The sequence below is a fragment of the Apodemus sylvaticus genome, chromosome 3 (genome assembly GCF_947179515.1).
Source record: "Apodemus sylvaticus chromosome 3, mApoSyl1.1, whole genome shotgun sequence".
NCBI lineage: Eukaryota > Metazoa > Chordata > Mammalia > Rodentia > Muridae > Apodemus > Apodemus sylvaticus.
The window spans coordinates 150965518-150978431 of NC_067474.1; the positions used below are offsets into that span (position 1 = coordinate 150965518).

At 54.7% G+C, this 12914-nt stretch overlaps 1 protein-coding gene across 1 annotated transcript in view; it reads left to right on the forward strand.

The window, feature by feature from the left end:
* Positions 1 to 1066: 1066 nt before the first annotated feature.
* Hspg2 (heparan sulfate proteoglycan 2) overlaps positions 1067 to 12914 on the forward strand; it is a 98314-nt gene continuing 86466 nt past the window's right edge. Inside the window, exon 1 of the mRNA XM_052177805.1 lies at positions 1067 to 1214. Within this exon, the coding sequence (XP_052033765.1) occupies positions 1152 to 1214 (63 nt within the window). The 5' untranslated portion in view covers positions 1067 to 1151. The remainder of the gene's footprint in view (positions 1215 to 12914) is intronic.

Genomic DNA, 12914 nt, shown 5'->3' on the forward strand with positions numbered 1-12914 from the left:
ACATGAGCCCTAGTATTAAATGCGTGAGAAACCGGTGTGTGGTTAGTGTGTGATATGGACTAGAGAGAGAACTCAGTGGGTAGACATACTTGTCACAAAGCTCTATTACCTACCTGAGCTGAATCCCTAAACCCACATGCTAGGAAACCATTACTTTCCAAAACACTGCTGACTTCCACACGTGCACAGCGGCATGTATGCAGGCACACACACATACACATATACAGGTACAGAAAACAAGCACTCAATAAATAAAAGTCACTTTATAGCTTGTCGGGATACTTGACTCTGTAGAAAGGTTAAAAAAAAATGTAAACACGAACATGACGTCGATGTGAGCAGCTGAGTGCACGTGAGGAATGAGAAGTCTTGTGAGTGCTTGTGAGGATTGTTAGTGACCTACACTGCATGTAGGCTGTGCTAGCTCGCAACAGCTGGGGGCAGCTCAATGCTAGAGAGCATTTGCCCTGGGGGGCGGGGGAGTCTCATTGTTTCGAAGCAACAGGATTGACTTTTAACGAAGTTAAACTAAACTGAAGTAGAAGCTTTGCAAAGCATACACACGACACACACTGAAGGTTGTGTGTGCGAAACCCTGAACCCATGCATGTTGGACCCCTCTCGATAACTGCGGTGCACTCCGTGTGGAGCACATGATGTGAAGGAGTGGCGTATGCAGAGGGCTCGAGGGCCTGCCAGGTGGCGTCTCAGTCCTATCCCACACTCCAAGCCACGTCTGGCGTGGAGCCGGTTGGGCCTCATCCCATATCGAGGGGGATTGGGGCCCAGACAAAGGCACAGTCGGCCGCGCCGCTCCTCCAGAGAGCCTAGCTTGCGGCCCGGAGGCGGGGAGCCGACGCTGAAGGGGCGTGGCCAGGTCGCGTGGGGCGGGGCCTAGATGCTCAGGACGGGATGCCTCGGGGGCGGAACCTGGTCTTGTGAGGCGTGGCTAGATGTTTGGAGGTGGGGCCTAGGGCTCCTGAACTTGGCGCCTCTGGGGCGGAGCCGGAGAACCAGGGGCGGGGCGTGCACGGGAGGGCGGGGACGGGAGTTGGTGGAGGGGAAAGAGGCGAGCAGTCCGAAGGACTCGGCAGGACAGCGAGCTGGTGGCTGCCGGCAGCGCCGAGCGAACCAGCGAACGAGGCCGGGCCATGGGGCAGCGGGCAGTGGGCTCGCTGCTGCTGGGGCTGCTGCTGCACGCGCGGCTGCTAGCGGTGAGTGTGCGTGACCGAGAGCTGAGGGCGGGGGGCGCGCGCCAACTTGGCGGGGACACCCGAGGCTGCTCGGCTGGGACTCTGGCCCGGGACGGCCGCGCCCGCGAAGGACCCTGGGCTGACACTGGCCAGCGCCACCCTGCAGCGTGGGGCTTTCCTAGGGGACGCCCGGGGGACCCAGCGTGGAGGTCAGGGGCGGTCCCTGCAAGAGTGGAAATCGGAGGGTCGCCGGCCACGTTGTTCAGGCTCAAAGTCGCCTCTGGGCATGGCCCGGCCTGTAGTTCTGGCGTGTTGGGAGGGGGGGACGGCTGACGGAGAAACTTCTAGCAGGGTGGGAACTTGGCAGGACAAGAGTACTACTCCTTTCTGCTGCCAACTTGGCAGAAGGGGCACTTCATGGTGATGGGTACCCTGTCAGTCTTCGCTGGAACTTTACCATGCTATCCTCTGGAGGGAGATTATAATCAGGCAGTCAAAAGTAAAAACTTGGAACAAAACTGAGCCTTGTGTGAAGGACCCCTGGACCTTGGAGCCTTCTAAGCCATAAGCTAAATCAATCACTGCTTTGCACTGAGTCTCCATGAGACCTGCAGAGAGCTAGTTAACATCTGGGAGGTAGTCCCACGTGGGTAAAGGGAACTCCGAATGGGAAGCCTCAGGGCAGTTGGGCCTGGACGGAATGAGTGCTGGGTGCAGCAGAGCTTATTACCTGTGGGCCCAAGAGCAGCCGGACCCCAGCATTCTTCCTTCATCTCCGAAGTGGGATGCTGTGTGCTCCTTCAGTTCTGTCCTTGTTCTGAGCTCAAAAGGGGCCACAAGGAGGAGAAGGGAACTCTTGAGTCAGGAATCCTAAGACCTAGAAGGCACTTGGCAGGAGAGGCCCAGAGGACCTGAGTGACCTCAAGGAGGGGCTGGGTGGAGTTGGTGGACCGACCAGCAGCGGAGGGTGGAAGATGAGGGTGGGGTACTTCTGGGCCTGCTGTGGCGAGCCACAGAGCCCAGGTGCTCCTAGACAGTCTCCATCCCTGTTCCCTGTTCTTCGAGCCAAGAGGGTGACTTTTCCAACCGGGCCAGTGTTTACCCAGTGACTGATTTTCTGTCCTTGCCTGGCTGGTTCTCTCTCACCTCTGCCCTCTTGAGTCACTCCTTAACCGCCCACCAGGCCTGACCCCTTTACTGCTTCTGCCACACCCACACAGCACCTCTCCTCCCCACCCTCTGATGATCAGCCTTCTCCCTTAACCTTCTCTCAGGCCTGTCACCCCAACACTCTACTGCAGGACACTGTGGTTGCTCCCTATCCAGCCTGAACTTGGAACTCCTAAAACAGATTTTTCCTTCCTCAAGGCAATGACCTAGACCTGGGATGCTATCTAATCCTGACCTCCCCTCAGCTCTGCCCCCTACTGAAGGGCTCCCTCACATATGGACTGCACAATGGCAGTAGTGGAGGGTGGAACTGTTTGCTGAGGGCTCGAGGAATTGTACTGAAATTCCCTGACTGTTGCCGCTGCCCTGTTCACTTTTTCATTCACCCAATCTTAATTGAACAACATTCTGTGATGGCCTTGGGAGTTCCCCAGGCTCATTCATTGGGAAGATAACTTTCTGTACTGCTATTGTATGCTGGCCTATGGTAGGGCTGCGGCAGTTTGGGTAAGTTGGGACACGCCCTTCAATACCTTCTAGGACTCAGACTGGTGAGCCGTGATTCAGAGGAGAGAGAGAAGGCAGCCCTGAAGCTATAGGATCCTAGATGCTGCACAACAGTCACGGGGAAGTCATTGCTGACCCACCCAAGCGCTGCAGCCCCCTCCCACAAAGAGTTTAGCCTCAAGGGTCCTACAGACCCAGTTTGAGCCCTAGCTTTTCAAGCCTGAGGTGGGTCCGCATCTGTGAAATGGGCGGAGTTTCAGGAAGATCTGTTTTCTAGCAAGCCTTGCCCCACTGCCCTTGCTCTCCTCAGCCCTTGATTCTAGGCAGATCAGGTGGGGGAGGGCAGCTTGCACTAGGCCAAGGAGTCTAAGCCTTGGTGGAGACAAGAACAGTGGTCTATGATTATGTGGGGGAGTAATTTCTGTTCTGGGGATAGGATGGGACCAAGCCTGGCTGACTCAGGGCCTGCCCTGGCCTGTTGACCCTTTCCTTCCGACTGCAGTCTTAGGCCTTTCTTTCTTGGGACTAGCCCCAGTGTTGATAGAAGTCTTGAAGGATAGCCTGGATAATGACAGTGTTTTCCAGGCTGAGGCGGAAAGTGGCTGAAATACCTGCTTCCTGCCTCCCTTAGATTTCCTTGCAGGGAAGGCTGCTGGTGGGAGCTGAGGAATTTCTTCTTCCTGGAGTGACCTCAGCCCTCCTTTCCATACAGCTGGCTACCCTGTCCCCTGGCAGTTACCCACGTTGTTCCAGACCTGTGCCCAGGAGAAAGACAGAGCTGGGGGAGTGTGCAGGACCATCCTCAGAGGCTGGGCCGAGCCCGGACTGCAGTGATGTGGTTCCCGCCACCCCCCACCTTCAGGCTGAGTCCCAGGTGTCTGCAGAGTCGTCTGGGCCTTGTATGGCTTGGCCCAGGCCTGCTCCCAGGATGAGCACAGGCAAGTTAGGATCTGTGGGCTTCAGTCCCTGTCTGGGAGGTGATTTTTTAAAAGAGGTGCTTGAAGGCAAGAGTAGGTAGAGGATTTGGAAGACAGTAAGCACAGGGATGGGAAGATCTTGGGGTGCAGGCCCAGTAGTGGGGAAGCACTGTAGATGGGTCTTTTGTATTCAGCGGCCACTGATTGACACTAAGTTTCTCAGCAAATCCTTACATTGCTTCCGCCTTCCCTTCTTACTGAGATCGACAGCCCCGCCCCAACTTCTCCAGGTCCCCACTCCCTCTGGGACTGTCCCATCCACTCTCCTGCCTTGTGCTTTATTAACTAGGTTTCCTGTTGGTTTTGGGTTTTTCCTTGATATTTTTTTTAAATATTTAAACATTGTTGATAGTTCATATATGATTATATTTTTGGTCATTTTGTTTCCTCTTTGCCTCCTCTTATCCTTAGTATTTACATATATATTCCTCTTTGGTGTGTTTTAGACAGTCAACACATCCCTGGCTTGCTTGCCTCAGTGACTGTGTGGAGGGTGACTTTGAACCCCTGACCCTGCTGCCTTCCCAGGCTGAGTGCTGGGGTCATAGGCTTCAGCCACTGGGCCTGGCTAAGTCTTTGTTTTTTGAAGGAAGGTGCCAAACACAGTCCCACCTCAGGGCCTTTGTGTCTGCTGTTTCCTCAGCTTGGGACACTTGTCCCTGTAGCCACAAGCCTCCTCTCCTTCAGGTCTTTATATTTCTGCCTAGCCCATCCCCCCACTCCCCGCCCCCGCACCCTTCTCCCATCTTCACATTCTCCCCCATTCCCCCGCAGCACTAAGAATCGAACCCAGGGCCTCTCACATGTGGCCATATGTTCCATGCTGAGCTACATCTTATGTTTGCTTCTTGTCACCATCTAACATGACTCTTTCCACTCTCATCCGTGTCCTCTGTCCCGTTCAAGTTCCATGATAGCAAGTCCTCATTTCCTTGATTTTGTTTTTCAAAATTATATTTATTAATTAAGTTTGTTCTTTGACAGATACACACACACATACACACACACACATAAATGTTACAAACTAGGCATTCTCACCCTGACTCTCTATCCCCCCCCTGCTCCCCTTCTGACCGGTTTGTTTTGTGACCCACTGAGTTTAACCAAGGCTCTCTGTGTGACCAAGGGTTTGGAGCTGCCCATTGGAACCTGGTGGGCTGGGCAGCAGACACATAGTTGAAGACAGTGACTCCCCATCTCCCCAAGTCTATCAACAGCCAAAACTTTAGCAGTGACAGGGTGTGCCTCCCTCAGTCCCTCCCCCATCCATGACTGACCTTTGACAGGACCAATAGTTTGCGGGATTCAGTGTGGGGCCAATATTTTGTGGGGTTCAGTGCGGGTCACTATGCCATCTGTTTTTGTCAGTTGGTGTAGTTGGTTTTCTGTAAATGCATTCATTGAAGTGCATGAGATCACAAGACTAGTGTGGCCCTGGGACCTGAGCAGAGGACTCGGAGGTGCGGAGGTTAGGGAACCTGCCCACATTAGAAGAGTTGAGTCGGGAGGTAGGCAAAGCCTCCCCCTTGTCTCTCCCCCCCCCCCCCCCCGCACTGCCCACTGTCCTATCCACCTGCAGCCACTGCCAGATTCTTAACAGTTACTATATTGATTAAGGATGTAGTGGCATCAGATTCAAGTCTTTAGGCTTGTGTCCAGTTCCATCACCCACGGAGCCACCTCCCAGGCCCCACTACCACCATCCAATGAAACCTGTCGCTGACGTCATTATCAGTGAGAACCCTGGGCCCAAGTGGAACAGGGTGACTTTAGGCAAGGCCCAAGTGGAGGAGACACAGGCTCTACGTGTTGGTGTCTCGGTGACTGTGGGTCCCCTGGTAATACCAGGAACTGGACTCCGTGGGGCAGTCCTGTGTGGGTTTGTTAAGTTATTTCTTCATCAAATGGTCTCTGAGGACCATGTCTACAGGATATGAAAGGTCTCTTCCCTGTCTTGATGCTGGTGATGAGGGAGATAGATATATACCCTGTGACTGGAGAGGCCTGAGGGCTGCCTGGCCTTGGGGTAAGAGCTGTGGACGGGATCTGGAATGATATGGATGATGAATCACAGCAACTTGGAGGCCAGGCTTCTGACTTCTGGACCTTCTGCGTTTGGGATGGAAGGGGTGGGCTCGCAGCCCTGGCCTTTCTTTCCTTTCCCGGTCCAGCTCCAGCTGTGAGAGGCAGACTGGAGGAGGATGGGAAATAAACCCAGCTCCCCAGTGGCTTCCTAAAGGTCCGCCAAGTCTTTCTTCCTCTCCCTTCTGCTTCTGTCAAAGACAAGGAGAACTTTGTGGAGGGTCCCTGCCCTGCCCTGTCATAAGCCTGCGCCAGCCCAAGCCTTGGCCTCTTTGGCCCTGCCACCCGCCCCCCCACCCCCCATCTCAGAGCCTGGAGCTGGCTGACTGAAACCCAGAAATATGTGTGGAACTCGCTTCGCGGGGAGCTGCCAGCCTCACTACCCAGCCTGGTGGCGTCAGGCAGTGTCAATATCTGCCTTGAGAGGGGTGTGGTTCATGGCTGCCTGGGGGTGGCTGTGCTGGGGGACACCATCACAGAAGTCCGGGAACAAGGTGGCTCTTTGAAGCCTGGGAATTTCGAGGCCTTCGAGTCTGAGCCCGCACCAGGATCGTGGTCCCTCCCTTCCTGTGATGCTCGCCTGGGCCAGGGCTGTGGGGACATCATAGGTATCCTCAGGACCAGCCACTAATGTCCTTCTTTCTTGGGACATAGAGGAGGACTCCCTACAGCTTGGGGTTTGGGGGATGCTTGTCGCACAGAGGCAGCCGATGTGGGTTGGACTGGTGAGCGAGCCAGTGGGGTGGGCTGGTAAACCGTCTTTAAACCGCAGCTGCCGGGCGGGTGTGCATCGCACTTAAAACTCACTTAACGGCTATTTAGGGAGCATCATCGTCTCTGTACTTGAACCTGTTCTCGGTGCTAAGTTTGCAGCAGAAAACAAAAAAAAATGTCAAACTCTCACCCCGTCTGTGTTTTGTGTTTTAGCTGGCACAGAGGCCAGCCATACTCAGAGGGGAGAATGAAGCAGAGAAAGGCGTGGAAAGGGGAGATGGGGGGATAACCCTGATAACATGTACTGGAGAGAAAAGAAACGGGGAGGAGGCAGATGTCTGGGGAAGGGCGTCCAGGCAAGGGGAATGGTCAGCATGAGGCCTGGAGGGCTGAGTGTGCCTGGCTTGTGGTACAGCACCATTGAGGTGGTAAGCAGTGATGGTACAGAAGAGAGCTGGCTGGCAGCAGGAACTGTACAGCCTTGGCTGTCGCAAAGTCCTGGGGGATTGAAGGGTCCCAGGACATTTTAAAAATACTTTATTTACACATGTGTGTGTATGTGTCTGTGTGAACATAGAGGCCAGAAGAGGGTGTGAGAGTCCCTGGAGCTGGAGTTTTGGGTGGTTGTGAGCTCCCTGCTGTGGGTGCTGGGAACCAAACTCAGGTCTTCTGCAAGAGCCGCCTCTCCTGTTCTCCAGCCTTGGTGTTTTAACAGGGTGCCTGTAGTTGCTGCGAGGGTCAAGGGCAAAAAGCAAGGAGTCTGTAACCCAGACCAGACGTAACTGGAGCTCGTCCTGGGTCCATGGACAGAGAGAAATGGTTGGATATCCCGTCCATCTTGAAAGCTGGGCTCGCTGGGCTATTGGGCGTGGGGGGGAGCTTGGGAGGGCTCCAGAGTCTCAAGCCTGAGCGTCCAGGATAGAGCTGCTGTGGAATTCTGGGAGAGCTTCAGAGAGCTGGAGGGAAGGCGACAGAACGCGGTAGGTAATAGAGGGACAGTGTGGGCTCGGGATGCCTGGCCAATGTCAAAGGCCAGTGGCCTCTGGGCTCCTTCAGTCACTGAATCCCTTTGTGTCCAGGCTCCCAGGGCCTCTGTGCTAACCTGGGACAAAGTGGAGGGCACTTGTGTCTATTTATGGAACTCACTAGTGGGGATTCCTTATTGGAACCCACAGTCAAGCCCCTAGTCTGTGCTGTGTGTGAAGCCCAGGAGGTCCCATGCGTCCTGTGCAGTGGTTTGACAGGTACTAAGCAGATAGCTGGCAGACACAGGTCCAGCGAATAAGGCTGTGGCTTTGGAGAGGGAAGGATCTCAGATGAGCTATCTTCCCAGACACTGCTCTGCGTCTAGAGGGTCTGAGATGAGCTATGATCCCATCTTTCCATTGTCTGTGTCCTCACTGAACCCCTTTCCTCTGGCTGTGTGGTACAGACTTAGTCCATGTAAGACTAAGGTCTACTTTCAGTTCTGTAGTTTGTCCCTGACCGTCCTGCACAAGTTGCTGGACACCTCTGGCCCTCAGATGGGCTTTGAAATAGGCAATGCCTGTGTTGTGTTATGGCATGGGTTGAACAGATGAATATACTTGGAATTCGGTAGGTGTTGTATAGCCAATGGATGCTGTTAGACTTGTTCTTATGTCGGTGCAAGGCGGGCATGCTATTTGATGTAGGACTCCTAGTGCCTAGGAGGCCCTGTTTCTCTGGATCAGGGGTGGGAAGAATGCTGGGCTGGGCATGTTGAAAGCGTGGCTCCATCTGCCTTTCTCCTGCAGGCTTAGAGCTTAGAGTCCTGGATGCAACTCTGCCTAATCTGTCACTGCCCTCCTTCCCTCGCAGAGGCCACAGCTGCAGGACAGAGTCCACCCTTCTACTCTGATTGCTCCTTCCTGGAGTGGGGAAAGAATGGTGGGGGGGGGGGAGAAGGGGGGAGGATCACACCCCAGGGTGTGGCTTGGGAAAGGCTGGGACTTCTGGATAAATCCATCCCCTTCCCAGCTGTGTGTAGTTGGTAGGCTCTGAGCAACAGAAGGTGTGGCTAAATGGCTCCCGTGGGTGCAGAGAGGATGTCTGAGCATCTTGAGAGGAACAGGAGAAGAGGGAGTCCTGGGACCCCCATCCCGGCACAATCCCTCCCTTTCATGCTTCTGCTGGAGAATGCTTTCTCAGGGAACCCTGGACAAAACTATAGCACATGGTCTTTTGTCACGGCCGGAGCACCACACAGCTTCGAAATCTGGCACTTGCAGACTCTCAGAGTCAGTGGCACTAGGGAGAAAGAGGGACACACAGGGGGTGCGTGAGGTGTGGAACAGACATCCCTCACTGCCTACCAGGGTGGGCCACGCCCAGGTGGTTCGTTTTTTTTAACTCTTGTCATCTTTGCCAGCTTCTTCCTCTTCTGGTCACTGGAAAGGGGAGGCAGCCAGGGGCTTGGCAAGGGGAGGGCTCCAGAGGTGGCCTGGAGTGACCTCCACAGATGCTTCTCCTGGGGCTAGGCTGGGAATTCCCAGCTGCCTCTGGCTCTTCCCAGCCCACCTCTCCCATGAAGGAGCCAGCCCAGCCCCCACCACCTGGCAGTCCCTCCGAACCGCTGACTCATCCCTGTCCATGTTTGGCGGTTCCAGTTTTCAAATAGCTGGGAACTGGGATCATGCCTCTGGCTGGAGCCCTGGCTGCCCCTGGTTACGTTGAGACCATGACCTCATCAAACCCAGCCCCAACGGTCTCTGTCACCTTCACAGCTCGCCACCCACTTACGCTTTATGCCATCCTGTGAACCCGGGGCCAGAAGAACTGAGACCCAGAGTTCCCTGAGGATAGATCAGTCCCTTCTCTGACCCAGAGTCCCCTGGTGGCCCAGATCACTAGCCTGCGTTCAGATCTTCTTGATTAAAGCCATCATGGTTTAGAGGCAGCCTGGCACAAGGCCTTTTCTTTCTGGCTTCATCGCATTCAGCCCTCCCTGTTGTCTGTGGGCCTTGCACTACCTCCCCTAAGAGGGGCAAACAGACACAGAGTGGCCCAGCCACCTACCCAGTCCCCTCTGGGAGTGGAGCCCAGGTTATCTGACCCCACGGTTTTCATTCTTTCTTTAGTGGGTCAAGCTTAGTGGGTCTAGAGGGACTCTGGGGAGCAGGTCCGTCCGTCTTGGCAATGCAATAGAACGAGGTGCATCTCTGCTACATGGTTATCTGGTTATCAGATCTGGTTATCTTTCCCCCTGGACTTCCATCATAAGGCCCTCACCTGCAGGCTTCTCAGGCAGGCCTGAGCTCCTCATTGGCCTTCCCAAAACAAGTGGGTGGAGCCAGCCCGTGTGCCCTCAGCGTGGAGAGATTGAATGATATACCATGTATAAGACATACATGGGATCTAAAGATGAGTCCCAAATTGCCATTCAGACAACCGGGACATCTGCCCATCCATCCATGCATTTATTCAGTCCTTCACCTAACATTTTGAACATTTTGGGGAGTATTTCCCAGAAGAGGAGTAGCCCTGAAAACAGTGACCTGCCCAAGATCCCAGAGCCAGAGGTAAGACTGGCATCACCACCATGTCCTGGAAGGAGTTGGAAGCTGGGTCCCTGGTCTGCAGGAGCCGTGAGCCTCAGTACGGCCCAGCTCAGAAGCCATTCATTCATAGTTAAGTTGTTGGGCGACCAGTTAGGCTCCTGTTGTCAGGGCTGGCTTCCTGGAGGAAGTGGCCCTGAACATTGGGTGAGTTTGGATATGCTTAAGGAAGAGGAAGCATCAGGCAGGGCTCCCTTGGGCTCCCTCGGCCTGCATCCTATTGTCCCCATTGTATTGGATGTGCAGGCACGGGAAGGAAGAACCCTTTGCCTGCTGCTGGAGCTGTTCAAGCTGGGGAAAGAATGAGAGGAAGTCCCCAAGATAGCTGAGGGTGACATCCACCTCAGCACCCCCCACCCACCTAGCCTGACAAGTAGGCAAGAAGTCAAGGCCTGGCCTCCGCATGGCCATAGCCACGCCTCATTCTCTTCGCTGAGCCTCCATTTTCCTGCTCTTGCAATGGGCTCCGCGTGTTCTTGGTCTTCAGTCTTCTCCCAGTCGAAGGCGGAGTAAAGGAACTTCTCATAGGAGTAGGTGGGACAGAAACGTTCTCAAGCCCAAGGTCTTCAAGCCTTGGAATAGCCTCCTCCCTCCATGCGACCAGCCTCTAAGTGCTTCCTTGATCCTATCCTGTCCCGGATGCCGGTCCCACGGTGACCTGACCCCTGGGCTCACCTCTGTGTCCTATGGGTCCCTGATGCTGGGCAAACAGCCAACCAAGGTCACTGTTGCTATCTGGCAGTTAAGCACTAGACCAGGAGCCCCAAGAGTCTCAGCAGCATGCGAGACTCAGGGCAAACCTTAGCTTCTGGAACCCTAGTCTCCAGGTGGGAATGGACAACAGCGGGGAATTGTGGGGCAGGCCTCTCACCCCAGTCCTCGGGGTCATTCACTCGCTCATCTCTGCCAGATCCTGCCCATGGCTAAAGGAACCGCCAGTGTGCTGGGGGAGGAGACAGAGAGAAGATGCTGCCGCAGAAGGCCTGGAAGAATCCAGAGCTCTCTCCAGCATGCCCTCTTTGCTACCCTCCCAATGCTAGACTGTATCCCTCCTTCCCTGACACTGTGCTGGTGGGAGGAGGGGCTTTGGCTGGGGCGGAGGAGAAGATCCTTGGGAGGGGTGGGAGCGTGCATCACTGTGAGCCTGAAGAATAAAGGGGCTGATTATACAGTCTAGGCATTTCCTTTTAAGGTGCCCAGAAGTGACTGTTAGACCTCAGGGTGGGATTGGGCCCAGGAATGAAGGAGGCTAGGTGTGGTGATGCGTGTCTATAATTCCAGTCCTCTGGAGGCTGAGGCAGAAGGATCTCAGGTTCCTGGCCTGTCTGGACTATAGAGGCAGACCCTGCCTCAGATAGCAGCTGGGAATGGTGGCACAAGCCGCTAGCCCCAGTCCTTGGGGGTTAGATGGGAAATCCAAGGGAAGATTAAGGAATCCAAGGACAGCCCAGGCTTGATGAAATCCTGCCTTTAAAAGACAGGAAGGAAGGGTACAGAGAGGAGGTTAGAGTTCCCGTAGCCCTGTCTCGCCTTCCTCGTTTTCCCTAGATGGAGGAGGCAGGGGGATGGGGGGATGAGTTCAAACCTGGGACTGAGGTGTGGACATGGCCAGAAAGGGTTAAGCGGGCCTAGTGAGGGGGAGGGAACCGGGACACTGGGATAGGAATTTTTGTGATAAGATCAAAGCCTACAGCCTGCCTGGGCCTCACCTCTGTTTCACCTGAGCAGTTGGAGGGAATTCTCCAGGCCAGAGGACCTGGCCTCCCAGGGGATGGGGGTGGGGGCGGGGTCCCACTTTTCTGCTTGCCACTCCTGGGCTCCAGGAGGCGGGGCTCTCACAACTGCAGGCCCTGTGCTCTCCCTCACTCTCCCCGCCCCCAACGAGGCCCAGGCCCGCTTCCGGCCCTGTGAGAAGCTCCAGGAGCCACCTGTACTTAGCACCTATGGTGTGGGAACATCATCTCCGGCAGCACACTCCTCTTCTGTCTCAGCTCTCTCTCTCTCTCTCTCTCTCTCTCTCTCTCTCTCTCTCTCTCTCTCTCTCTGTCTCTCTCTCTCTCTCAGCAGGGGTCTGAGCCTATTTCACTTAAACCAGAAACAAGAAACTAGTCAGGTAGAACTTTGTATGCCACTCAGTCCAGAAGGGAGCCTCAGGACCCCTTTGTAGTTAACGCCCCACCCCCAAGTGCTGTTTGTACTATGAAGCTGTGTCATGGAAAAGCGGAGGTGACTTGAGTCCCCTTCTATCTCTAACATGGTGCTGTTGCCCTTAGGCTAGCTGATTAACCTTTCTGGGCCTCATCTGTCAGGCAGACATGGTAATAGCTCCTTTGCAGGGTTTTGGAGACCAGAGGCTGTATAAATTACTGTCAACAAAAGCCAGGCCTTTATACCCAACAGGGGCTGTTGCTTCTTGCCTTTCTTGTTTCCCTTCAAGATTGCCCAGTCCTAGGTGCTGTAGTTTGCATTCCTTTACTCTGAAGGAAGTTTCAAGCCTTAGGTCAATCTTGCTGAGGGATTTTTTGTTAATACCCTCCAGGCACCTGCTGGCCCTGCCTAGCCTGGTGATGGACATCTGGTAAAACGTGAGTCTTGAGTTGGCTGGTGACCTGGTGCCCCAGGCCTCACTGGCCTAGTTGTGTGCAAGACCGAGACAGGGAGGAACTAGCCTCGCCGTGCTTGCTGCAAGGTCCGCC